This window comes from Vespa mandarinia, chromosome 8 (genome assembly GCF_050613455.1).
Source record: "Vespa mandarinia isolate Hongniang chromosome 8, ASM5061345v1, whole genome shotgun sequence".
NCBI classification, from domain to species: Eukaryota; Metazoa; Arthropoda; class Insecta; order Hymenoptera; family Vespidae; genus Vespa; species Vespa mandarinia.
The window spans coordinates 7,719,993-7,744,647 of record NC_140817.1 but is presented as its reverse complement, the minus strand read 5'-3'; the positions used below and the strand labels follow the sequence as shown (position 1 = coordinate 7,744,647).

The following is a 24,655-nucleotide window of genomic DNA, read 5'->3' as shown; positions in this document are numbered from 1 at the left end:
ACGCGCTCACTCGTATCCGTTCATCATGAGGACTAGGCTAACGAAGAGAAATCTCTTCGATAAGTTTTATTTGTTGAAAATGATTTTCATTTTACGCAAGGCCCAAAAAAAATACGAATATCCCCTTCAAATCCAATATCGATCGAATATATGTATCTCTATCACGATAATGTATCTTTCCTTATCTTTATATTTTTGTATAAACATTTTTTAAGTCATTTAAATAGAATATTTTAATATTATTTCGAATATTTTCGAACATTTTTAACAATATATCGAACTTCTTGTAATAATTCATAAAGAATCAAAATTGAAAGGGAAACAAAGATAAAGAGATCTTACCTCTGTAACGATCGATGGAAGATTGCTCGAAAACGTTCGAGTACATTTAATTAATTGGTACGTCGAATGTAGGAAGAAACGAAAGAGAAGAGGAAAAGGGAGGTAGAAATATACGAGAAGCGATTTGCATTGGCAAATGGTGGGGAGAAAAAGTTAGAAGCAGCAGTGGGATTTTCAGGGACAGTGCGGTGATTGGAGGTGGGGATGGGAGGGTGAAGGAGTATAAAGGAGAAGGAGTACATCTCTTTCTCTCTCTCTCCCTCTCTCTTTCTCTCTCTCTTTCTCTATCTATCTTCCTTTCTTTCACTCTTGCATACTCTCTTCCTCTTGAAGAGATGCGGTCGAAGACACGAGACACCACGGTCGCGCTCGCTCGTTACATAAGTAAGGTAAAGGATCTCCTCCTGTGCTCTCCTTGAGCCAATCCACATCCGCGATTATGCCACTTTCCATCGACCTCGCTTTACCCCAAGCACTGCTTCATTTGTTCGCTTCTTTTTTCGCACGTGGGACGTTGCATAGTCAACGTGCATCTGCAAATCTCGATATCCACTTTTTTTATTTTAATCGATAGATTTCATTTTTATCATCTATATTCTTCTTCATAAAAATAGTCCGCAATTATTTTTACATTTTTACATTTATGATTTGTAATTATTTCATTCCCGCCATGCATCAATTAATATATATATATATATATTTTATTTTTCTTTTTAATTCGTTTGATATTGTTTCTATTCATTTGTAAATCACTTTGTACTGTTCTTTATAAATAAATCATTGTGATACGTTTGCATTATTATTCATGCGATACTGTTATCATTAGTAAAAATTTAAAAAGAAAGATATGTGCTTATTGAAAGATTTCATTTAGAAAGGTAATTTTATTCGATGATTTCATTTAAATCATTAATATATTTGTTTTTATTTTTTAGCGCCCAACGTTTTTAACGTCCTGCCATCTAGTAAGAATCAGATTGAACTAATCGGCGTATTCACAGATATATGATATTATAGTTCAGATTTAAATCTTATGATTATCGTACGTTGATAATACATAATTTTATTTGATAAATGAACATAAAATTATTGAGAATTTATCATCGATATTATACTGATCCAAATAATAATTTTTATATTCAAAATAACAACGTCGCACACGCACACACACACGCACATGCGTGTCATTTTCATAGATCAAACCTTTCTCAATGATAATAAAATTAAATACATATATTAACTTACCGAAATTAATCGAAATAATTTTCTCGTTGTTGATCTTTAAAAATCCATGGAACGTAAACTCGTTTAGGAAATCCGAGTTTTTCATTTGTAAATAATTACATTTATTTGATCAATTTTACAATGTAACAGTGTATGCCATACGCTGAATATAGAATAATCTCTTTTTATAATCTGTTTTACTAATTAAGGCGATTAGTATGTGAGTCGATCCGTAAGAACATATGACGAGTGTAACTTATTCGTCAGGATATTTTTCTTTTTTATTTTTTTATTTTTTTATTTTTTTTCATTTTTCATCTTTGTGTCTGACATTACGCATTTTCCTTTCATACGTATTAAGTATCATTTGATACGATATACATAATATATTACATATCGTAAAACGTTAGTTACTCTCTATGTATTCGTGCGGATAAGGCCACAATTAGTGTATTCCACGTGTGCGTTTTTTCGCACACTCATACGTATACTTGTGAGCGTATATGAAGTTTGTTCTTTTTTGTTCTTTTGTGTTAGTATGAAAAATGCTGTGATAAAAACAACGTATAGATTAATGCGTGTGTATTTCATACGGAGTATTTTGAATGTGCGTACTCACCGAATGTTATTCCATTTTTCTATTTTTTTTCTTTTTTTTTTTCAATTACGTTCGTTTAATTTCTTTTCCTTTTATATATATTTTACAACGAGTTATAAAATGCATGCTCTCACGTACAAGCTTATTAACTCCGTTATAATGAACGCACGCTTTTATACGCGTATATATGTATATATAATATCGAAAAATTATAGGTCACAATATGTTTTTATGTGTATTTTTAATATAATCTCACGTATGTAGAGAGAAAGGCATAGTGTATATTTATTTGTTCGATAATGTACATGTGTATCCTCTACACGTGTATATATATATATGTATATACATATTTATATTATATAAATATATATAAATATATATGTAAGTGTATATATATATGTGTGTCGACATTGTGTGATTATGTGTTCGTATGTTAAATAAAAATAACGCTATTGTATGCATATCAAATTTAGTTTTCATAAGAATATATATATATATATATATATATATATATATATATATATATGTATATATATATATAAGAGTCGTCTGTTATTTTTTCACGTCTATTGTATACCGCAGCCTTAGCGTCGATTTTGTAGCGACTCAGAAGATTACAATGTACGAATCAAAAAAGAAATAACATTAATTAATACAACATCACGACAACGTGTATGTTCCATTTGATTTTTAGTTAACATTGTTAAAACGACAATGATACATTGCATAAGGCGATTTTGATTCTTTGACTTTGCAAGCAAGGCATCTTTTTTATTTTCCTTCATTCTTTATCGATCCTCTTCCTTTTTTCTCCCCTTCTAATTTCTTCCTTCCTCTTTCACACATACACACAATCACACATACATACACACACATTCTTCCAATTGCGAGGATCTTTTTTCGCGAATAATCAAAATGATTATATATATATATATACATATATGTATATATATATGATTCATCCTCTCGTACATGAATTCAAATCTTTGAGAGGAAGCATGATGATAATAAACCTATGAGGAAAAAACAAAAAATATAACTGAATTGTTTGTGTATATGTGTAATCGTATAGTGTATATTAGTGTATGTATTTGACACGCGCGTACGAAAGTGTATACGTGTTAGTGTGCGTACGAACGCGCGCTTTTATGTGTGTCTCTTTGTGCGTTTACACAAACACACATACACACACATACATATATATATATATATGTGTGTGTAAACGCTTTTTAAAAAGTGATTGTAAAAGCAAAAGTCTATCTCCTCGAGGTAGGATAACTTAGGATCATTTAAGATTAAGCGAGGAGAGGGTGATTCGTGAAAATGATAGGAAGTATATATTATAGCTGTTGAAAAGTTCGTTGCTTTCGATTTACTGAGATGCCTCCTCTTTCTTGCCAGCCTTTCTCTCCCTCTCTCTCTCTCTCTCTCTCTCTCTCTTTTTTCTTTCTTTTTTTTTTTATCGCTCCCCTACTCTAAATCCTTTCCATTCTCTCTCTCTCTCTCTCTTTCTCTCTCTTTCTCTCTCTCTCTCACTCTCTTTCTTTTTCGCTCTTTTGCTTGCTCCACCTTCTCCATCCTTTCTCTACCGTCCAAACCTTTTCCTCGTTACATTAGCTTCGCCTTGGCACACTCCGGACAGATAATGTCGTCGCCGTCGGTGATGAAGCCACGGCCGACCAACGAAGTTTTGCAACCGGCGCAGATGAAGCACTCGTTGTGCCAGTGCCTGTCCTCAAAGGAAATGAAACGAGTACCTCCGATTCCTAAAAATGATCGAAAACAAAAAAAAAAGAAGAAATTTATTTGAGCTTTTGTTTTACTAACAATTCGAAAAATTTGAATTTTTATTGTAAAAAATGTAAATATTAGGTATATCTATAAAAATAGATAAATTTGTTAAATATATAATGAACACACACATATATATATACACACACATGTATATATATATATGTATGTATATGTATGTGTATACATGTATATACCGGTGATTGGTTTGGAACAAGCGGTGCATCTCTTGGCGAAAAGTTCGCCGAAGCAATCGGCGCAGTACGGCTTGTCATCGCGCGACGTAAATCGTTGGCCTGCCAGCGAATTATTGCAATTGCTGCAAGTGAAGCAATCTCTGTGCCACGGCTCGTTCTTATATGTCACTCCACCGCTGGTGATTATCTATAGAGGAAAAAGAGAGAAAAAAGAAAGAAAAAAAAAAAAAAAGAAAAAAGAAAATGAAAAAGAAGGAAGGTGAATAATTTATAGTGCAAAAAAGAAATACAATTTCGAAAGAAAATATAATTTTTTTTTTTTCTTTTTTTTTGAATCAACCAATCCCAACCTTATTGCATTTGACGCATCGAGTGGCAAACTTGTCTTCGTAGCAACCGGCACAATAGATTTCCTGTTCACGAGGGATGAAACTCTTCGTACCGATCGGATTCTTGCAAACTACGCAGCAGAAACATTTCTCGTGCCATTGCCTGGTTTTGTATTCCATCTTCTTCGTGCCTGAAAAGAAAAGAAAGAACGATAATCACCTTCAAGCGCAAGCTATTGTACCGTCACGAAAACGATAAATATTTGAAAGACTATTGTTTCTGTACTTGCAAACGTATTGCATCGATTCGGATGGAAGCCAGAGGGCTACGAGGGCGCAACGGGAAATATCCCTTCCTTCTATCGCGTCTAGACTGTTGAGAACGTCACGCGTAATCGCGTGCGGCACTCAGTGAATTTTAATATTTTGTTTTGCAAAAGGGAAGGTACATATTTCAAATGTCTTTTATAAACGCAACTCAAATGATATCAGAGGACATGGTATACTGTTAACAATAAATGTAATAAAAAGTACAGTGACAAAAGCATCTTGTATTCTAATTTATGTAAAGAATACACGTCGCGCTTATAACGTTTAACAACACAATAATTTGTCTCTTGATCGTCTGAATACAAAGCTTAATCCCACCTTCGTGCATTCAATGAAAAATGATGACATGATACTAAGAAGATTAATATCTATTCGTAATAACTTTCGTTTCGTTAAGATATACGAGAAGATTTTCTTTGATAAGAGAGATTAAAATGCAATAAAAGATATTCGTGACTCATCAATGTTCTAGTCAATTCATGAAATCATTTATTATACCTGTATCTCTTCTTTATCGAATTTATAAGGGAAAAAAAAAAAAAAAAAAAAAAAAACATTATAAGATTCAGCCTGACGAATTGAACGTTAGAAAAATCATAGACATTCTCTATAGATCTATTTATCAAAAGTAAGACATACCTGCCGATTTTGTTGTCAATAGAAAAGAAATAAATAAGAAAGAAAAAAAATGAAAAAAAAAGAAAAATACAATGATACATATAAAGTGACATATTTTTCGTAGATTACATCTTTTTGGTCCAGCGTGACTCAAGAAACGATTCGTGATGTCACGATGGACAAGCAATGCCTCCGTATATGTACAAAGTCTGATGGTCCAAGGCTGCAGATGTGGCAATCCATATAGGTACGCCTCGTGTCGTAGTCGTCATAATCGTCGTCGTTGTCGACGTCGTCGTCGTCGTCGTCGTCGACGTCGTTGTCGTTGTCATTGTCGTTGTCGTTGTCGTTGTCGTTGTCATTCCGTACTTCAATCATGTTTGCTCGTCCTCCGATAATTCTAAGTTAAACGGCGTATTAACTTCGAGTGATTAGTTGCAACGATGAGATCGCGATCTTTTTACAGCAATATTTTCAAAAGGCGTTACAGAAGAGATTAGATAAGTGAAAGATTAATGAAACTATCTACAATATAATGTTCATTAAATTCGAAGAAATAAATTGGATCGTTTAAATCATGATTTTATGTTGATTTATAGTATACATTATTTGTGAACACGAATGGATCGATAGATCAAGAAGCTTACTGGGTTTGCGTCATCATTTAATATAATACACAGAATGATCCAATTAATTAAGAAGATAAAAAAAAAATATAAGAATAAATTCATATGATCGATACAAAAGTCTAACCTATAAACAAATATCCTGACCTACGGCAAGTGGATGTTTTTGTTAAATATATCGAAATTATTTCGAGAAATTATTTGGAAAATTTCGATGAAGCGTAAATTGATAAGAAACGGTCGTGTGTCTACAAAATTATATATATATATAGTTTAGAGTGACATCACGCATATTAATATAATGTTATCGAGGCTTTTATCGATCCGGATAAATACTTTATGAATGGCAGATGAAAAGGAAAAACGATTGCACTCAAGCTTCAAAATTTTCAATTAAGTTTCGAAGCGAAATTATTATTTAATTAAATTTATTAATTATACTTAAAATACCTACTATGACACTATAATATACTCGATTATGCACAAGTTATGATAGATATACACGTGTAATCAAGTAAAATATTTTAATGTATTCAAGATCGAATAGATTTCCTGAGTCGATTCGTATAATTAAAAAAAAAAAAGAAAGAAAGAAAAAGAAAAAAAAAGAAAAGAATAATTCATATAATTGATAAATCATACAGGAAATAATATTTATTTATAAACAATGATTATGTCATAGCTCGAATAATGAGTTTCTTTTATTTTTCTTTTTCTTTTTTCTCTCATATATTCTCTTCACACTGAAAACACAGCGATTTTTTTGCTTTAATAAAAAGAAGTTCTCAACAAAGATACAAGCATTCGTTAATGTCATGCTTGTTACACGATTGAGTACTCGTGATTCCCGATAAGGTGACGTTTAAGGCTCCTTCGTCTCGCTCTACTTTTCTCCTTTCGCGATTATATCCACCACCTGTGTCGCCATCGTGACTCGAAATCGTCCCCATGTCTATCTACATGCGTATCCTACTATGTATCCTATTACATATCTGTGTGTGTGTGTATACACGTTTATTACAAGTAAAGAATATCTTTTCTACCCACGATCATCGTCCTTTCTCTTTCTATAATCGCGATATCAACTATACAAAATAAAATATAAAATAACATTTTTCGATAGCAATCACCTGGTTTAGCTAATTTTTGATCTCCAAGAAGACAATCCTTTCCAAGATAACACCTAAATTTGGTATCACCTTCCATAGGAAACATGCTGAGTATGGCAACATCCTCATCATTTTCTTTAGCCCTTCGAATTCTTTCCTCACCTACGGTTTTCGTTTGCAAGTGAAGTTTGCTCGACAGTCTTTCGCTTAACGCGTCGGTAGCCATTTTCCTTTTATCGATCGGACCTGAATCGATATGCACCGAAGACGGTAATCGTGCGGATAAGGTGCGGCTAATCTTTACATCAAATTTCGCGCTTTTTCACAGCCAAACGAGATGTTTCTGTTTGGCATCGAATCTTTCCCAATTTTTCGTAAGACTTTTTCATGCAGATCGAACTATTTTTTTTTTTTTTTTTTTTTTTTAATTTTTTTTTCTTTTCTTTCTTCTTTTCTTTTTTTATTTTTCTTCTTTCTTTAGATGATAACTTTTCGTTAGAGAGAGTTATCAACGTGGTAAAACGAACATGAATATTAGATTGAAATAAGACTGTATATTTATACTATGAGGAGAACGAAACCGGTTCGTTTGTGAGAGGAGGAACGAGATAAGTATAAGAAGCACTCGTGGATAACTGCGGATTGTATCGGTAGCGGAATCGAGCCGTGCGATTAGCCCGAAGGCTTGCGAGCCACTGAGAGGGCAGACCACTCGTCGTCGGTTCTTGGAGTCACCGTCGCGACTTGCGAGCAGGCGCAACGTGCGTTATACTCTTTATGCTTTGCGGTGATAACTTGACGACGAAGAGAATCCTATCCTCCCCTTTCTCTTCCTTCTCTTCCCCCTTAAATCGTATAAATCGGAGAGTTTTTTTTTACCTATATTTACTAGGAAAAAATTGTCTAACGTGTTACGTTTACAAAAATTTTATCAATACTTATCTTATCGTTTGGCCGAATTTAAATGACGTTTAATATCGATAACAAATCTATGACGATAATAATAAAATAAAAATAATAATAACAAAATGTATAGACAAAAAATTTTAATTTTATAAAAATATAGTATAAATTAATACGACTTTATTTGATGTTTTTTCAAATGTAAAATAAAATGGCATACGAGGTTGCATAGATCTGTCTAAATAGATCTATACAAATTGTAATTTACTAAAGTGTAAAGATTTGTATCAAATAAAAAATATATGATTTAGACAACTCTCCTCACTAACTATTCACAATTTCCTAATTTCTATCGATCCCTATCGATTATTTCAATTTCGTTCTATCAATGAAATATTTAATAAATAGATCATATGCGAAATAATTTTGACAAAGTTTTATCCAAATTTTCTCTGTATATGGACTTACGCGTGTGCATATACTACACGCATACCAATAAGTTAGTATACAAGCGTAGGAGTAAAGTCCTCTTCCCTCTCCCTCCTCTCTCTCTTTCTCTCTCATACTCTCGACGATGCACGATTATTATCACGATTCGTGTCTGTGCTTAAGACCTTGACTTGGTTACCTTAATAAGATTTACCTTACAGGATATGGGATACGTATCGCCTCTCTCTTTCTATCCTTCGATCGTATCCAATGTCGCAAATCGTTGTGTGGTCTTAAGGTCATATACAATCGATCGATCGATTGATCAGGCGCACGTGCGAATTAGGACTTTTTTGCCCATTCTCTTACCATTTATCAAGATTTCAATTCTATTATATATATATATATCTTTTTTTATCGAAGTATTTAAAATAACGTACCAGCACGAAAGATTTCACCGCATCCATCGCAACGGCTAGCAAACTGAGCGTCGTAACAGTTGCCACAGTAAATTTTATCCACCTTGCTTCCAAATTGTTTGTCCACCAAGGATACTCTGCACCTGTTGCAAAGGAAGCAAGCCTCGTGCCAGTGCTTGTCCTTGTAAGACAAATCCTACGAAAAGGATCAGACAATTTTTTACAATTATTTTCAGATGGCATATATGTATGTATGTAGGTATTATCGAAAAGGAAAAAGAAAAAGAAGAAATAAAAGATGACGCGCAGCAAACACGAAGTTGTTTCTATTTCGAGGAATGAACGAATTAACGCCTACGTTTATTTAAACGTTAAACTTCTCGACTCACACAGAGAGATTATTTCTCAATCTTGTTAATCGTGACTTTTTTTCTCGCTTTATTACTGATCGGATAAAGATTATTATTTTCTGTCACGCATTTTCCGTGTTATATTATTTAATAATTTATAAGCTATTTCTCTTCCTTTCTCTTAAAAAAAAAAAAAAAAAAAAAAAAGAAAAAAAAAGAAAAAAAAAGAAAAAAGAAAAAAAAACAAAAAAAACAAAGAAAAAAGAAGAGAGACGACATTTGTGACGTCATCGACGGTTGAATCATTCTCATTAACAGTTGTTATCTTTCTCGCTCACTCACTCACTCTCTCTTTCTCTCTCGTCGTCCTTGTCCTTTGCGCACGACTGCGACGTAAGAAGACAAGAAGTAAAAGAACCGAGGTAATATGTAAGCTCTCTCTTTCTCTCTCACCTTCGAGTCGATACCAATGATTTTGTTACACTCCTCGCAGCCATTAGCGAAAACGCTCTCATAACACTTGATGCAGTAAGGATGCTCGTCCCTGAGAACGTAACGTTGTCCTGTCAAGGATTCGTCGCACTGCCAGCAACAAAAATGTCCACTGTGCCAGTCCTTGTTCATCGCCTTCGTGTACTCGCCACTGAAAATCAACTGCAACGAACAAAATTAACGAGTTATTAATCGATTACATTTATTTTTTCATAATCTCCTCTTCTTTTTCATAATTCCCACACCCATCCCCCCAAAAAAAATTCTGTTGTGAATCTTTTGGTCTTGGAAATTTTATCTGTGACATTAAAATAATGTTAAAATAATATCTGTGTATATATGTCAGTTTCTTCGAATTATGTCTGTGACATTAATTATGAATGTTTCTTATATGTAAATTGTAAATATTTTTTTTCCCGAAATTTTCTATGAATCCGTTCCTAACTTGTGGCGTTTAGCATCTTTAAAAAATCCATTGCTAAACATTGTTAAACGAGAGAGTCCTAATCGACGTTCTCGACAATATCCACCGATAGCGTCGAGTTTACAAAGATAAGCGAGTCAATTTATCCTACGACGCAATTTTGATTATCGCGTCTCTCTCTTATTCGTTGTATACTTTCCATAAAAAGAAAAAATAATGAGTCTTGCACATTATTTTTCGTCGTCACAGGCACGTTTACAATCGTCGTGAATATATACAATGTTCGAAAAATTCCAGAACGGTATAATCTTGCCCTACCAGGTATACGTATATATGTATATATGTAAGTACCTTGGATAAGTGCCCTTGTATGTGCTGGCTGAGTATGTTTGTACACGAATTTTTATTGAAAAATTTTGTTACGTATTCAAGCAAATTTATTAAGTTATCAATTTTTGTTTCAAAATTTAAATATCAAGTATAATGGCAAATTGAATGTTCTTTGTTACTCGCAAACAAATCAAAGAAATGTAAAATATAATTATGTAATCTAGAATGTCAATCAGAAGGGAAGATGAAAAAGTCATTGAAAGAGATAATGACGGTGAAACAGGTAAAGTTAATATTTTGGCTATTTGCACGAAAACGATTAGAATGAATTTAAAAATTCTTAATAAATACGAAAAAAGATAAGAAAATGTGATTAAGGAAGATAAAAATTTTTTTTGATCATTCATGATTAAAGCTGAAGAAATTGTGTGATTTAAATGAAAATTATGCGATCGGTCAAAGGATAAATCGCGAGTGAATCGATCGTAAGGGATGAAAGAACGAAAGAAGGTTATCATCAGCCAGCACATACTCTTCGATGGCATGATGATTGTTCTGCGTGCTGTCGATCTCGGTGATCGTGACCTCGGCGTTCTGATCGTGGCTCTCCCTACGTTTTGTCGTCTTCTTCACTTTGCGAACCTTGCGCTCGGTGGTCGTGTACACTAGACTATCTACGTCCGCCATTGTCTTTTCTTCTCCTCTTTTTTTTCTATCTCTGTGTTTTAATTCTTTCCTTAAAAACTTCCCAACAAAAACTCGTGCGAGATTGAACGCGAACGAGTTTTTATAAAGATATGATATTAAATAAAGATAAATATAGAGATAGATATAGAGAGCGAGATGAAAGTCTCGAAAACGAGGGAAGACAACGTCGTAGAGTAGGAAAAAGAAAAATTGTTTTCTTCGTATCGATCGAAAATTTAAATCGAAAGTCGCGAGTCGCGAGATCGCTCGTTGTGCCCAGCAGCTTTCGAGCTTGCGAACTGACTGAAATCTAGGATCGGTCTGCTCCGGGCGTCATCATATCGGGACGCTATTTTCGGCGTCCCGACGACTCCAGAAACACCGCGCTCTTCCCTCCTCTCTTTCGGACACCTTTCCCTCCTTCTCCTCTTCCTCTTCCTCTTCCTCCTCTTCCTTCACTGGCCGGACGCTCCTACCAATCCTCGGTGCAGTGTGCCGGGTGCAACTTTTCTACGATGTGTGTTTCTCTCTCTCTCTCTTTCTCTCTCTCTCTTTCTCTTTCTCTCTCTCTCTTTCTCTCTCTCTCTCTCTCTCTCTCTCTCTTTCTCTCTCTTTCTCTTTCTCTCTCTTTCTTTCTTTCTCTCTCTCCTCTTGAAAACTTGACGACGTCTCCCCATTCGTTTCTCTCACCACCTCTTTCTATCCCTTACTCTGTTTCCGTTTGTTTTATAGACACACGACCACCCCTTTTTTCTTATCATCCCTTACGATTTTTTTTTAATCCTTCTTTCTTTTACTTTTTCACAGGAAAATCAATTCCAAACTTTTCAATCCGTTCTAAGGTCTTTGACTTTGACTCTTAAATTTTTTATCCTCGTCGATCGAGAAAACTTTCTAAATAGATCTCGCGAACTAATGGTGTCTGTCGATTTAACTTCGAAACGGGAGATTCGTTTCGTTGCTATAAACTGCTTGTACGCATCTGGTTTGCGTTTACACGACAGAAGTATCAATGGAAAAATATACGAAATCGTAATCGTCTATTTGGGAGAATGGATTTCTTTAGTTGTTCTCTTTAATTTCGAAATTACATCTGTAATAATTAATTACAAGGATCGATACCTATCGAAATAATATGACGGTTTCATTTATAATTTTTTGAAACTAAAAAAAAGATAAGAGAAAGAAGAAATATTTTCATTCATCAACGTAGACATTAGACATTTAGAAACGAATGTGTGTATATTAAATTAGTCCGTTCTGTTTTCCTTTTTCTTCTTTCTTGATCTCAATGGCTCATTTCTACCGTGGAAAAAAACAAATTTATCAGAGAATCGGAATTGAAAGAGATACGAATAACATCTAAATTTAACGATCATTTCGTCGAGATTTTTTCGTTAAGAAAGTTTCGAAGAACATCGTCGACCCCAGCGACGTTTTGATCACTTGCCAAACAGGTGGTTCCCCGACTCGATGGGGGCGAGGTGGGCGGAAAATAGAATCACGTTGAAAAATAGAAAAAGGAGTAAATACGGTAATTGGGTCGGAATGTTTCACACATCACCAATATCTTCGTTCACCCACGCGGATTCGTTCACTATTACTCCTTCGAATCTTTCTCTATCTTTATCGAATTTTATCGGAACGTACAAAACTTGTTACGACGAGAAAGAGCAATAAACTTCGAGTTCGAATGATTGTTTCCTGAGAGAGAGAGAGAGAGAAAAAAAGTTGTTGTAATAACGTAATATAGTCGCTTAACTTCGACGAGAGGGAAAGATACGAGAATGTGTAATTTAATCCGATCTGGACCAAAGGAAAAGAAAGAAAGAAAGAGAGAGAGATAGATAGATAGATAGATAGAGAAAGAGAGAGAGAGAGAGAGAGAGAGAGAGAGAGAGAGAGAGAGAGAGAGAGAGAGAGAGAGATGCACAGGAGTAGGTCGATTAAAAATATATCTTAGAAAAAAACTTTGTTCGACCCAAAAAGAGATTCGTCGATGAAAATTTTCGCTCAAGACGACGCTGCGAGATGGCGACGATGCCGGCAATGGCGGTATCCTCGTCTCCTCCTGTAAATGTCGAGCTCTATGCGCGATATATACGTATATTATTTGCAGACGAGTATGAGATTGATATTTTGGGAGACCCTACACGAGGCACACGGCACCAATAAACGCCGCAAGAAAGACCGCGACCATTTCGTGCAAATATTAAATACCTTTTTTCTATTCCTTTTTTTATTTTTTTTTATTTTATTTTATTTTCCTGTTAATATACCTTCATCTTTTGTCTTATTATCCTTAAGAAACTTTCAAGTGTGCGTATCGATACATTCGAATCGAGGTTCAATTTGAATTTCGATCGTCCATCGTCATTGGAATGAATGTTATCGGAATTAATTACAATCTAATTAAGAAGACCTAAATGTATAGATGAAACATTAATATTTCGATCGAGGACGAAATCATATGACGAATATGAATACACAGAGTAGGCGTAAGTTGGCCCACCAGCGGCGACCATGAACGCGACCGAGAAAAAAGAAGTGGGAGTTGTATCTCCAAATACCGCGATGTTTCAGAGTATCAAGAATCCGATATGCTTTATTTTGCGTAAGAAAGAAATCGTTCTCGTGAAATTCGAGGGGAAGAAGCTCGTACGTATCATTTTCGATGTCGACGACAACAAACAATTCTCTATCTATGTATCTACTTATCTATCTTTCTCTTTCTCTGTATTTCTCGTGAAGGCTAACTACTATACATCGGATTACCCAGAAAGCTTTGTTCCGATCGGTGTCAGGTGTGGTGTATTCAATGTGTCCTTTTCCGTGGATGGAACTCACATCTTCCGCGCTGACGTATTCCTCGTCGTCCTCGAAAGAGGACATCGACTTGAAGAATAATACTGGTTCCTTCTTCTCCCTTCCTCCATCGTTTCGGGTTGTCGACTCTGTCTCAAAAATGATGTCCCTGACCCTCCCATAATCGTTTCTACTAGCTTCCTCAAAAGTGGATATTTTCAAGGAATTCGAATGATCCTGATTATATGACCTCTCCACGGAAGCAATGGCATATTCGATGACATGAGGATCGGCACAATCGTCTGTACTTGTAGTCTCGGTTGAAGCTGATCGAAATCTTCTACGTTTGAAAGAACTTTTAGCACGTTTCTCACGAGAATATAAGTCTCGTTTACTTTCGGATAAACCCAACGCAGGATTCTCCACTTGGAGTTCCACAGTTTCGAGTTTTTCAACGAATGGTCCCTCCTCAAAACTCGTTTGTACTTGAACAGAAACACTAGCCCTACTTTCAGATCTGGATAAACTTGGACTTCCCGGAGGAGACGTGTTCGTCCATTCGTCTTTCAAAATATTACGTGACGTTTGTACAGATATATCTGATTTACGTCTCTCCGGTTCGCGTTGTCTCTTAGATTTCTTTGTACTAAGATTTTCCGCGGATTTGCTAATCCCGGCGTTCTTCGATTTCAATCTCGTAGCTTTTCGAACGATTGTCGTCGATGGCTTGATTTTAGATCTTTTTAACAATTGTCGATTTTTATCGACTTCCGTATCAATTTTTGACGATTCTATGCTATCAAATTTTTTGGAAACATCCGGTGATTTCGACCTTTGAATTAATTTTTTTAATATCGATGTGTCTTCATAATCGGATTCATTTCCAGATAAGGGAGATTCTTCATACCTTATTGTATCTCGAACTGGCGAAACATCGAACGTTTTCGTTTTTACACGCTTTTCCAAAATATCCTCGTCGAAGGATATGTCGGATTCGTTGCTCAATTCCGATTCCGATTTTCGAGTAGTAGCAATAATCGATATCGGCGTCGGTACTCTAAAATATTCTTCTGATTTTTCTGCAAGCGTAGATGTAATAATCTCAGTAGATTCACCGAACTTTCTCGAGAGACTTTCGAAATCGGGATCAATTTTTGATTCCGATCTAGCCAAAAGATCCGTAGTGCTACAATCGGAGAGAGTATTGCCATCGAAAGTTCGATCCTTGGATCGAAGTTCGCTTCGTATTCTCAAACTATATTCATGAAGATTTTCCAACTTGTACTTGGCGCCAGAGGATAAATCAAGATCTCTCGAATGACCGATACCACATAAAGAATCATGTATGGTGAATCCACCTTGAGGACGATCGTGATAAGACAGACATGTTGTCGGTGGATCGATCCAAATGATCGAACGATGGGATACTCGATTAAGGCACGTTAACAATTCAAGGACTCCAACGCAACCAACGAGCACCGACAAAAGCAAACCCATTTTCCCGACGAATTTTCTCTGTTCGATCTTCGATTGAATTAATCGTTTCGAACGTACCTCGCCATTCAGATATCGATATCTTCGATCGTCGTAACGTTTACTCTTTAACCGATCTCTTACTACAATAAAGATCAAATGCAAAAGCGAGATTTCTCAATAAAATCCTTTATATACGAGTAGTTCTTGCACAACGAGGTTAAAATCGGTTAAACACTCCGCGAAAGATCAAGTCGTGTATCATTTTATTGGCACACGGTCGTTCGTTCCTTTTAACATCGATGCCCGTTCTCCAACTAATTTCTGGCTAAAGAAGTATTCAGCTTCAGATAAATCGTCTTCGATCGAAGGGAAGAACTCGTTCCTTCGTTGCTCGATCTTAGCCGTTCCAATCGTGATCACAAGAAAGATCATCTAGATTTTTCAGGAAAATATAATAACTCTGAAAATACGTATCAATGTATTTTTCAAAACGGATCGATCACATGGCATCGTAAATTCGATGATTTTTCTTTGATAAATCATCCAAAGATAAGACTGATAGAGACGAAACGGAAGATCCTTTTCGTTCATCGTCTTCGTCGTCCGCGATCTTCAAGATAGCTGACGTAAGCAAAAGAAAGAGACGAGATTACGTAATCCTTGAGAAGCAGAAGACACCCACGCTAGACTTGGTTTATGTCCACTACGTAACACGGACCACGTATTCGTCTCTCCGACCACGTTTTGTGATACTCCTCTCGTTCTCTCGTTCTCTCTCTCTCTCTCTCTCTCTCTCTCTTTCTCTCTCTATTTCTCCGTCTGTCTCTCTCTCTCTCTTTCTCTCTCTATCTATCTATCTATCTATCTATCTCAGTCTCTCTCTTTCTTCCTCCCCCTCTTTCCGTTCCTCTTTTTTTAACAACTCAAACAGATATACGTGGCCAATCGTGTCACGAGTTTCTCTGGATAGTTTTCGTTGCTCTGAAAGAGAAAGGAAGATACAAGAAAGAGATAGATCGGAAGGAAGAGAGAGAGAAAGAGAGAGAGCTAAGCCGAATAGGGGTTGTCAAACCCGAGATTATCGACAGCTTATCCGTGCGAGCGTATCCGATGAAGAACTGTTTTATTTCCGCGAGCGGAAAGCAAAGAACGCTCGGCTTCTCCTCTCTGCCTTGCCGCCGCCGTCGCGTCGACTCCGCGACGACGTGGATCCACTATATGCGGCTAAATTCTATACTTAGAACGAATAACCCTGGACGAATAAATTGGTGTCTTTAATACGATCACTCGTAGCGAACATGATTAAGAATCGATCGATCGATCTTTTAATTTCCACCGTAAGTTTTTTTTTTAAATTTCATTTTAAAAAGATCCTGAAGCGATTGCAAAATCTCGACGAATCGAATATTTAAAGTCGGGTTTTTTCTTTTTTTTTTTTTTCTTTTTTTTTTTTTCTTTTTTTTTAAATAACATCCTTTTCTCTTTCTTTTGCGTCATACAATAGATCTTCTTTCCATTACCTCATGGCTTATGATTTCATCATCAGGAGGATCCTCGACACGCGCTTTGCGCGCGGTACACTGTTCTGGCTACTATCCAAAAAGATATCGAAACGAGTACGAACGAGCTTATCGAACTCTCGATGATCTATATTTATGCCTCTTGATCGATCGAATTTAGGAGAAAAGTAATTATTTATGACCATTCGGAATCCCATTGAGAAATAATTTAGATTTTTCTATCCTAGCATTATCGTAAAAAAAACATTTTCTTTCTTTTACATTATATCATACGTTTAATTTCCCTTTTTTTTTTCTTAATTAATATTAAATTTTAATATCATTTTGTGCCTTCTAAAAAATATTTTATTTAACATTGAATAAAAAAAAAAAAATAATCATCAAATTACGTAAAGCGATTTAAGAAATCTTCGAAGAAATCGTCGTATCTCCTTTTCACATATTATATTATTTGCAATTTTTAAATAAATATTAAATACTTTGAAGCCTTCAAAAATGAAAGAAAAAAGAAAATCAATTAACATTGAATAAGAGAAATCTTCGACGAAACGAAATGAAACGAAACGAAACGAGTTTTGTGGAATCCTCGAAGAATCAACTTTTTGCTTACTCGTGAGAAATTAGTAATGAGATGAGGGAAGAAATAGAGAGGAGAGGATAAGAAAGGAGAGAAGAGAAAAGGAAAAAAAGAAAGGAAAGAAAAGACGACGCGACGGGACAAGACGAAAGAGTGGCCTCAAGATCCTCGTCCGCTCTGGAGTACTTTCATGACTGGCGCCAAAAATAAACGCATCCTCAACGGCCTATCGGAATAGGAGCGAAAATAAATCGGCGCTTCGTCGTGTCCGTCTACTCGCTTTACACGCAAAGAGATTCCACGAATTATCTGATTTTCCGCGTGCTTGCTCGGACAACGCAAGTAATTAAGACGGGCGCCAGGTGTCCGTCTACACGAATCTACGAATCTTCAAAATTTTATTATATTTTCGACGATTATAAGAATATAACAACTATGGCTGAAAAAAATGTTTTTCCCCCTCTACTTTTTTCATATAAACTTCACGAACAATAATAATTTCTATGAAAGATGGCCTTATAGTAAAAAAAAAAAGATAAAAAAAAAGAAAGAGAAGAAAAAAAGAAAAATAATAATAAAATCCCATAGCTGATGATTTAAGAGGTTAAACGGCGTATCATTGAAGAAAGGTAGAAATTAGTCGACCTCCTTGCCATGAAAGACGTTTCTGGAGGGAAACGGAACAATGCCAACGCTATTTCCGTCGATGATCGAACGTGAGCATGCCACGGTCGAAGAAAAGCGTGCCACCGAATCTTTAAAGCCCCTTTTCAGCTGACCGAATTAGATCCGCGAAGCCGCGGCAGCTACCACCGCGTAGGACGACCTTCCTTTACACGAACACTTCGAACCTGGTTCCACCAAGCTCCACCTGGTTCTACCGGGCTCCAAACCAATTCCACCTGATTCAACCTTCTTCCATTTCATACATCCAAACGTTTCCACTATAATACGATCCTAAAAACATTTGCTAACTTTTCTCTTCTATCTTTCTTATCTTTTTGAACTTTTTCATTTTAAGTTTATACATTTTATTGGATGAACAAGTAATTCCTCATTTTAAAAACTATATTCAAGGACGAAACTTGCTTCGACCCAGATTTACTTCATTCATATATAGCCTGCAAAATTTGACACTGAACACGTTTGATCATGAAAAACGGCTCAACTTTGTGCCGAAATTATTCTCCTGTCCGAACGAACGAATGATTAAATTACACTTATGTGATCGTAAATGACAATCTACTCTAACGAAATAATATAATTATTTAAAAGAAAAGAAGTTTTCTCTCGCTGAACGATTTTGGATTTATAGTATTCTCCTTGCCCACGGAGCTTATTTAAACTTGCATTAAAAGGAGAGACGAGAGAACATGCGAACGATAATAAGTTCGCAAATTTATTACTCGGCATGTTGTATATGAAACGTCAAATCCAAATGTCTACAGTAATGTATCACTGGCAACGAATAAGTAGCACGAACTATAAATCAATTTTAATCCTTCGATATTATACTCTATACTCTTCTACGTAAAACTTAAGATTGGAAAATCCTCTCTATTTATTTGCAATCTTTTTGCGTTTAGGCTTAGGACAAGATTTCACGTAGCGTCGTTTCCTTCTCGCACAACGGCGAATCGAAAATAGATTACCCGTTAGAATTTTAAGCGGAAACTATAAGCGTAAATTACGTCATTGGTACGCTTTGCTTTTGTATAAAGGCGGCTTCTTCCTCGGTCGACAGCTCAGAACATCGTTGAGACTGAACTGTACGGTCTATCTATCGTGCTTTCACAGAGAAATTTTCAATCGTATTTGAAAATTGTCTTCGAGTTACACGATTACTTACCAAAATGTATACGTCTTCAAATCTTTTCGTTGAGAAATATCAAAGGGATAAAAAAAAGTTTTTTATACTTCGTTACTTTTTCAATTGTCAAGGAGGATCTTTTTTGTTTACCCGACGAAACGCGTTCCACGATGTAATCAACTTATTCGATCGTTAATAGAAAGAAAGAGAGAGTTCGTTAGAACGGTCTAGTTTATTGTAGAGGATTGTACGAGAATCGTGCACCTTCGATGACTGGCTCTAATAAAAGACGAGAACGGGTTAGGCTCTGGATAGGCCGAGATCGTGGTGGGAGCTTCGACACGAAGTCAAAATAGATTACCGACCTCTTGCAACCGAATTAACGCTTTCGCTTAGATTTTCATTTCGAAGGAAACCATTCCTCGAACGTATATTTCCTATTCGGATTTCGAAATCTCAAATATCTCTTACGAAAAGTCTGCGGGATTCGAATGATGCCAAGAGTATGGCGCAAAACCGAAGCTTTGAATTATTTGAGTGGTAGATATATATTTGTGAATATGTCACTATTTATCAAACAGTATGAGTCATAGAATATCTGGACACCTTCACAAATTCGGAATTATATACTTCAATTATACTACGTTCAATTATGCAAAACGTTTTGAATTATTCAATAAATATAAGGGAAAAATTAATGAATTATAGAAAGTATATAAAAAATTTTCAAAATTTATTCTTTTCTTACTTTCTTTTTTTTGTTCAAATAATATATTCGATTTGGACAAAAAAAAAGAAAAAGAAAAAAGTATGAAAAATATATTTTTTATTCCTACTACGACAGAAAAAATTTTTTCCTTGAATCCTGAATATACTGTTTTTTTATTTATCACATTCATTTCTTTGATGAACTCGAACTTCGTTTGACCCTAGAAAAAGCTACTCTTAAATTACTATGACTCACTGTATGTATCTTTCTAAATTTTACGTCATGTAAATAAACAAAGTTGGATCATTCTATATATGTAATTTACATTGCTCGATTTTGTGACGAATGATCGAGTATAATATTCTTGTTCTTTCCACCTTTCCTTAGATCGCTATTTTCGTTTATCTAAATAAAGCGAGCTAGTCGTTGCGTCGTAGAAAACAACGATGCAAAATCGTACAATTCGTAATAGCATTATGTTCCAAATATTTTGAGAATATGTACCAAATTTTCCTATTTCTCTTAATCATCAAATTGAAATCTTATTGTTAATCGATATTAATGATGTGTATTTTCGTGTATTATGTAATAATGAATAATTATAAGTAAAATTACAATCCTGATTTACGAAAGATAAATTAAACGAACCGCAACGAAAGAGACATCTGATTAATGATCTCTCCTTGATCATCGTATTTAGGTCAGCGCCGGAATTTCAGGTTTCCCGCGCTCGAAAGCAATGTCAACGACGCAAGAAAAATTCTCCAAACTGTTCCAAGTAGCTTTAATAAATCAGGTTTTTGATTCATCATGGCGTAAACATTTAAGAAACGTTTACGATCGCATTAATTTGCTAATTATAGAAATATACCTAATAATAAATTATAATTTGCAAGAATTATTCAAAAAATTTTGCACCTGGTTAAACATTTAAAAATAAAAAGTAAATTCTAATAGCATATTCGAGTTTGTTCAACCTTCAATTCAAATATCTGATACTATAAAAAGATTTTGCGTTTATCTAGATTCCAAATCGACCGCTTCCAACAAAACGTGTTACCGTCGATAAGGAAGATCTCAATAGGTACAATCTCCGTCGATCATATGAATCTTCTTGATTCCTACTTTAACTACCGATTGATTATCGTTCGATGATAATTTTACTCTATTATTAATTACGTCTTATTGCTTACTAATTTTACTTAACATTACATATTTTATTATTTCAATAAAGACTTCAAAATGATTGCATCTATTTTCATCTAATAGAATTGACGGAGCTAATAACTTTTTTAATGATTCATTCAAAATTGTATATTATAAGAACTATATATGTATATATATATATACATATATATTACATACTTACTTCGTCACAAGCTGAACATCGAGGTTTTAATTGTTCGGCATAATGTCTTTCGCAAAATATCATATCTTCGTGTAAGCAATAAGCAAGATCCACCAAGAGTTCTTTGCAATCAGCGCATCGAAAGCACACCGGATGATAAAGTAGTCCCAATTTACTCGCCGATACGGCGAGGCTACCATACTTTAGGGGTTCTTGACAAGCCCCACAACACTGTAATAGAACAACGATTATTTCGACCATCTGCGACTCGGAACTGTTTTGAAGAGGATTGCAAATCAAATCAAATCAAAGACGAAACGAAATATTCTAGTTTACGACGTGATTTTTTATTATCATTTATCTTTATTGATTTGGCCTATTTTTATTTTTTTTTTCAAATACTCACAAATACGTATCATGTACTCACCGAACCTTCTTCAACAATTTCTTGAACTGTTCCTATATCCAAAGCAATTTCATTTCTCGCAGCCATGAAATCATCTGCGCTGGAAGCATGTTTTAGATCGAGATAACGACAGTAAGCTCTTGCCAAGTCTTGTTTAGGAAGTTGGAAAGCTAACTGACGATCTCTGTGTCGTTCGCCAGGAGTACCTAGCCTTGGTACTGAAATTTCTGGTAACATTGAAAAGTATTCGTCCACCTGAAAGAAATCGTAATGTATTTAGTGATTTTATAAATTTTACACAATTACAAATTATACAAACTTGATCTTGTCAATAATAACTTTATGTCTACTATCATGTAAAATTTACAAGTTAACCGCTAAATGGCTAATATAATACATCAATACGATATCGATATATTCAAATGTATGGATCCAAAAAATAAACTCTAAACTCTAAACGTAAACTCTCCATTTGTATTTGTATTTGTGCCAAGTCCCTAATCAGCTTAAAACTCGTACGACTTTAGAAAACATCGTAAATGCATCTCTTGAAGTAGTGCCATCAAACTAGAGTATAAGCGGTGGTTAGTTCACGGGATTCGAAAACTAAACGGAAAACGTTTACGAGAAAACACCGTCGTCTTGATGATAAAGGCCAGGAGTAGCAGAACTAACCAACGTAATATTTAAACGAACATTTTACAGAAAATAGCTGAATTTGGATCTATGCCAAGTGTTCGTTCGCTTATTCGATCATTCGCATATGGATACTGGAGAACATAAATTGTTCGTTAAATCACAATATTTCTATTTAAAATTATCTTTCACTTATGTAAATATCTTGAAAATGATATAACAGTGGTATCTGATCTTACATAATATCGTATGAATCAAACGAAATTCATCATATATTACTAAAATAAAATTAAAATAATAACCTTATGGGGTGGTAGTCCAGGAGGTGCCCAAGCTAGACCTCTTTCTCTTGGATCAGAGAAACCAGGGAGACCATTCGATTCGTCTGCTTTGAGTCCCAATCGGGATCTAACAGATGCCCATTCCTCATGACACACATCATGATCCTCTCGAGGACATTTGCAACTCGTACAATTCTTTCTAAAAGAAACAAACGAAAATACGTCAAATAAGAACACGAAAATCGATCGTTTAATAGATAATAGATAAATAGATATAAAATAATTTCTTCCAAGGAAAACAATCCGTGATACTTTTAGCATTACCCTGCTATTAATTACGACCTGCATAACTGATATATTACAAACAATAAACATTTACGTTTCCTGCTCTTTCATTAAGTCGAAAACTCGCGTAGCTTGTTGACACGTTCTCGATGAGCCAATCAAGTTTTATTACCATACACGTAGGCTATAGAAGCCTACAATTTTACGAACAATCGCTTAATCGTACCAGAAATAAACGAATAAACTTTTTTTATTCCTTCGATCATTTTTTAGATTCAAAAACCTTTTTTTTTTAATCTTTCACTAAAACTAAGTTCAATTTGACATATAATATATAAATATATACAGGATGTCCCAGAATTAAGTGGGAAATATTCTAGAAGTGACTTTAGCACATCTAAACGATAAAAAAATTCATATCATACATATGTCCTATTTGAATTAGTTTTCTGTATAATACTGTATTTGGCATATATATATATATATATATATATATATATATATATATATATATTCATATTCTTAGAGAGCAACTGTATCGATCGCTTTTCATACATCTAATCAAGAACTCTTCATGCCCTTTAAAAATTGACGTGACTTTTTTCCCTACGACTTATACGACTCCTACGTATAAAAAGATGCATTTGTCGGGAACGTTTATCGCGTTTCTACCACACCCTTTTCCGGATATATTAGCACGAAGGCCATCCAAACGAGGTAAATTGCAAAGGGTTGTTTTCTTTCTTTTTATAATAGAAAGCTATTGTCGATGAAGATTTGAAAATGGAGCACTTTACGAGATAATATGAAAAAGTCGATGGAAAGGTGGATGCAACATAGATATATGAATGCGGAGAACCGTAGGGGAATAACTATATACCTACATATATCATATATCAAAGACGGTTTATAACGTGTCAAGTAAGCGGTAAGCGTTAAATTTAACCTGGTCTTCCTGGTTATTCGTGGATCACGAAGATCGAAAGAAATACGATCATTCCGAGACAGGAAGGGCTGCTTCTCTTGGAATCCTCCGACGCAGTGACTTATTCCGGACGCGGGAAACTCTTTTCGTTCGATGAGGTCGTATATGACGTACGAACAAATTAACTTACGTTATTAGCGAACGTGATTTTTAACGAAATATCATCGGACGTTAAGAACAACAGCGATTACACCTATCTCTTTTTTTTTTTTTTTTTTTTTTTTTTAATTTCGACGAGAACGGACACAGATACGTGATCAATTGAAATTTTCTAAGTTTACGCGTAAGCGTAAGATCGTTGAGTAGTTACCTAACGATCAGCTCGAACAGCTCGAACTGATCGAAGACTTTACAGTAAAGATGTAGTACCCTGACGCAGGCAGACTTCATGCCAGGCCAAGGCGCCAGACTTAGATCCAAGCCATCCTCTTCGGTATGACCCTCGCTGATGGCGAGACTTCGTTTCAATTCCGCTCCTGATATAGTCGGAAAACGATTTCTTCGATCCAACATAGGATTTCTCCTACACGATCCTGAGAGATCGAGAGAGCTTGGTATAGAAAAAGCTCCACGATCGATTTCAGCACCGGACAACGTCGTATATCTGTCACGACGATCG

The 24,655-nt window shown here is 35.2% G+C and overlaps 2 protein-coding genes across 9 annotated transcripts in view; both read right to left on the bottom strand.

The window, feature by feature from the left end:
* Positions 1-1,664: 1,664 nt before the first annotated feature.
* The window catches only part of Lmpt (four and a half LIM domains protein limpet), a 42,993-nt gene continuing 20,002 nt past the window's right edge, over positions 1,665-24,655 (bottom strand). For 2 of the 6 annotated variants that reach the window (XM_085658668.1, XM_035886593.2), the window contains 8 exons: positions 22,788-22,965; positions 21,871-22,104; positions 21,465-21,674; positions 9,719-9,919; positions 8,937-9,111; positions 4,503-4,672; positions 4,153-4,339; positions 1,665-3,930 (listed from right to left, as the gene is read on the bottom strand). In XM_085658668.1, the coding sequence (XP_085514794.1) occupies positions 3,773-3,930; positions 4,153-4,339; positions 4,503-4,672; positions 8,937-9,111; positions 9,719-9,919; positions 21,465-21,674; positions 21,871-22,104; positions 22,788-22,965 (1,513 nt within the window). In that variant the 3' untranslated portion in view covers positions 1,665-3,772. Of the gene's footprint in view, positions 3,931-4,152; positions 4,340-4,502; positions 4,673-7,185; positions 7,557-8,936; positions 9,112-9,718; positions 9,920-11,043; positions 11,199-19,425; positions 19,585-21,464; positions 21,675-21,870; positions 22,105-22,787; positions 22,966-24,655 lie in introns of those variants that run through there. The other 4 variants (XM_085658669.1, XM_035886629.2, XM_035886633.2 and 1 more) reach the window with 4 other exon arrangements.
* On the bottom strand, positions 11,112-16,601 carry LOC118450954 (uncharacterized). 3 transcript variants are annotated; one of them, XM_035886999.2, is made up of 2 exons: positions 13,974-16,601; positions 11,112-11,708 (listed from the first exon to the last, which is right to left on the bottom strand). In XM_035886999.2, exons 1-2 carry the CDS (start codon positions 15,498-15,500, stop codon positions 11,535-11,537), a joined length of 1,701 nt encoding a protein of 566 aa, XP_035742892.2. In that variant the 5' UTR covers positions 15,501-16,601; the 3' UTR covers positions 11,112-11,534. The 3 variants fall into 3 exon arrangements, with proteins under 3 accessions (XP_035742892.2, XP_085514796.1, XP_085514797.1); XM_085658670.1 differs by having other exon boundaries at positions 11,549-11,703; XM_085658671.1 differs by lacking the exon at positions 11,112-11,708 and adding an exon at positions 12,480-12,500.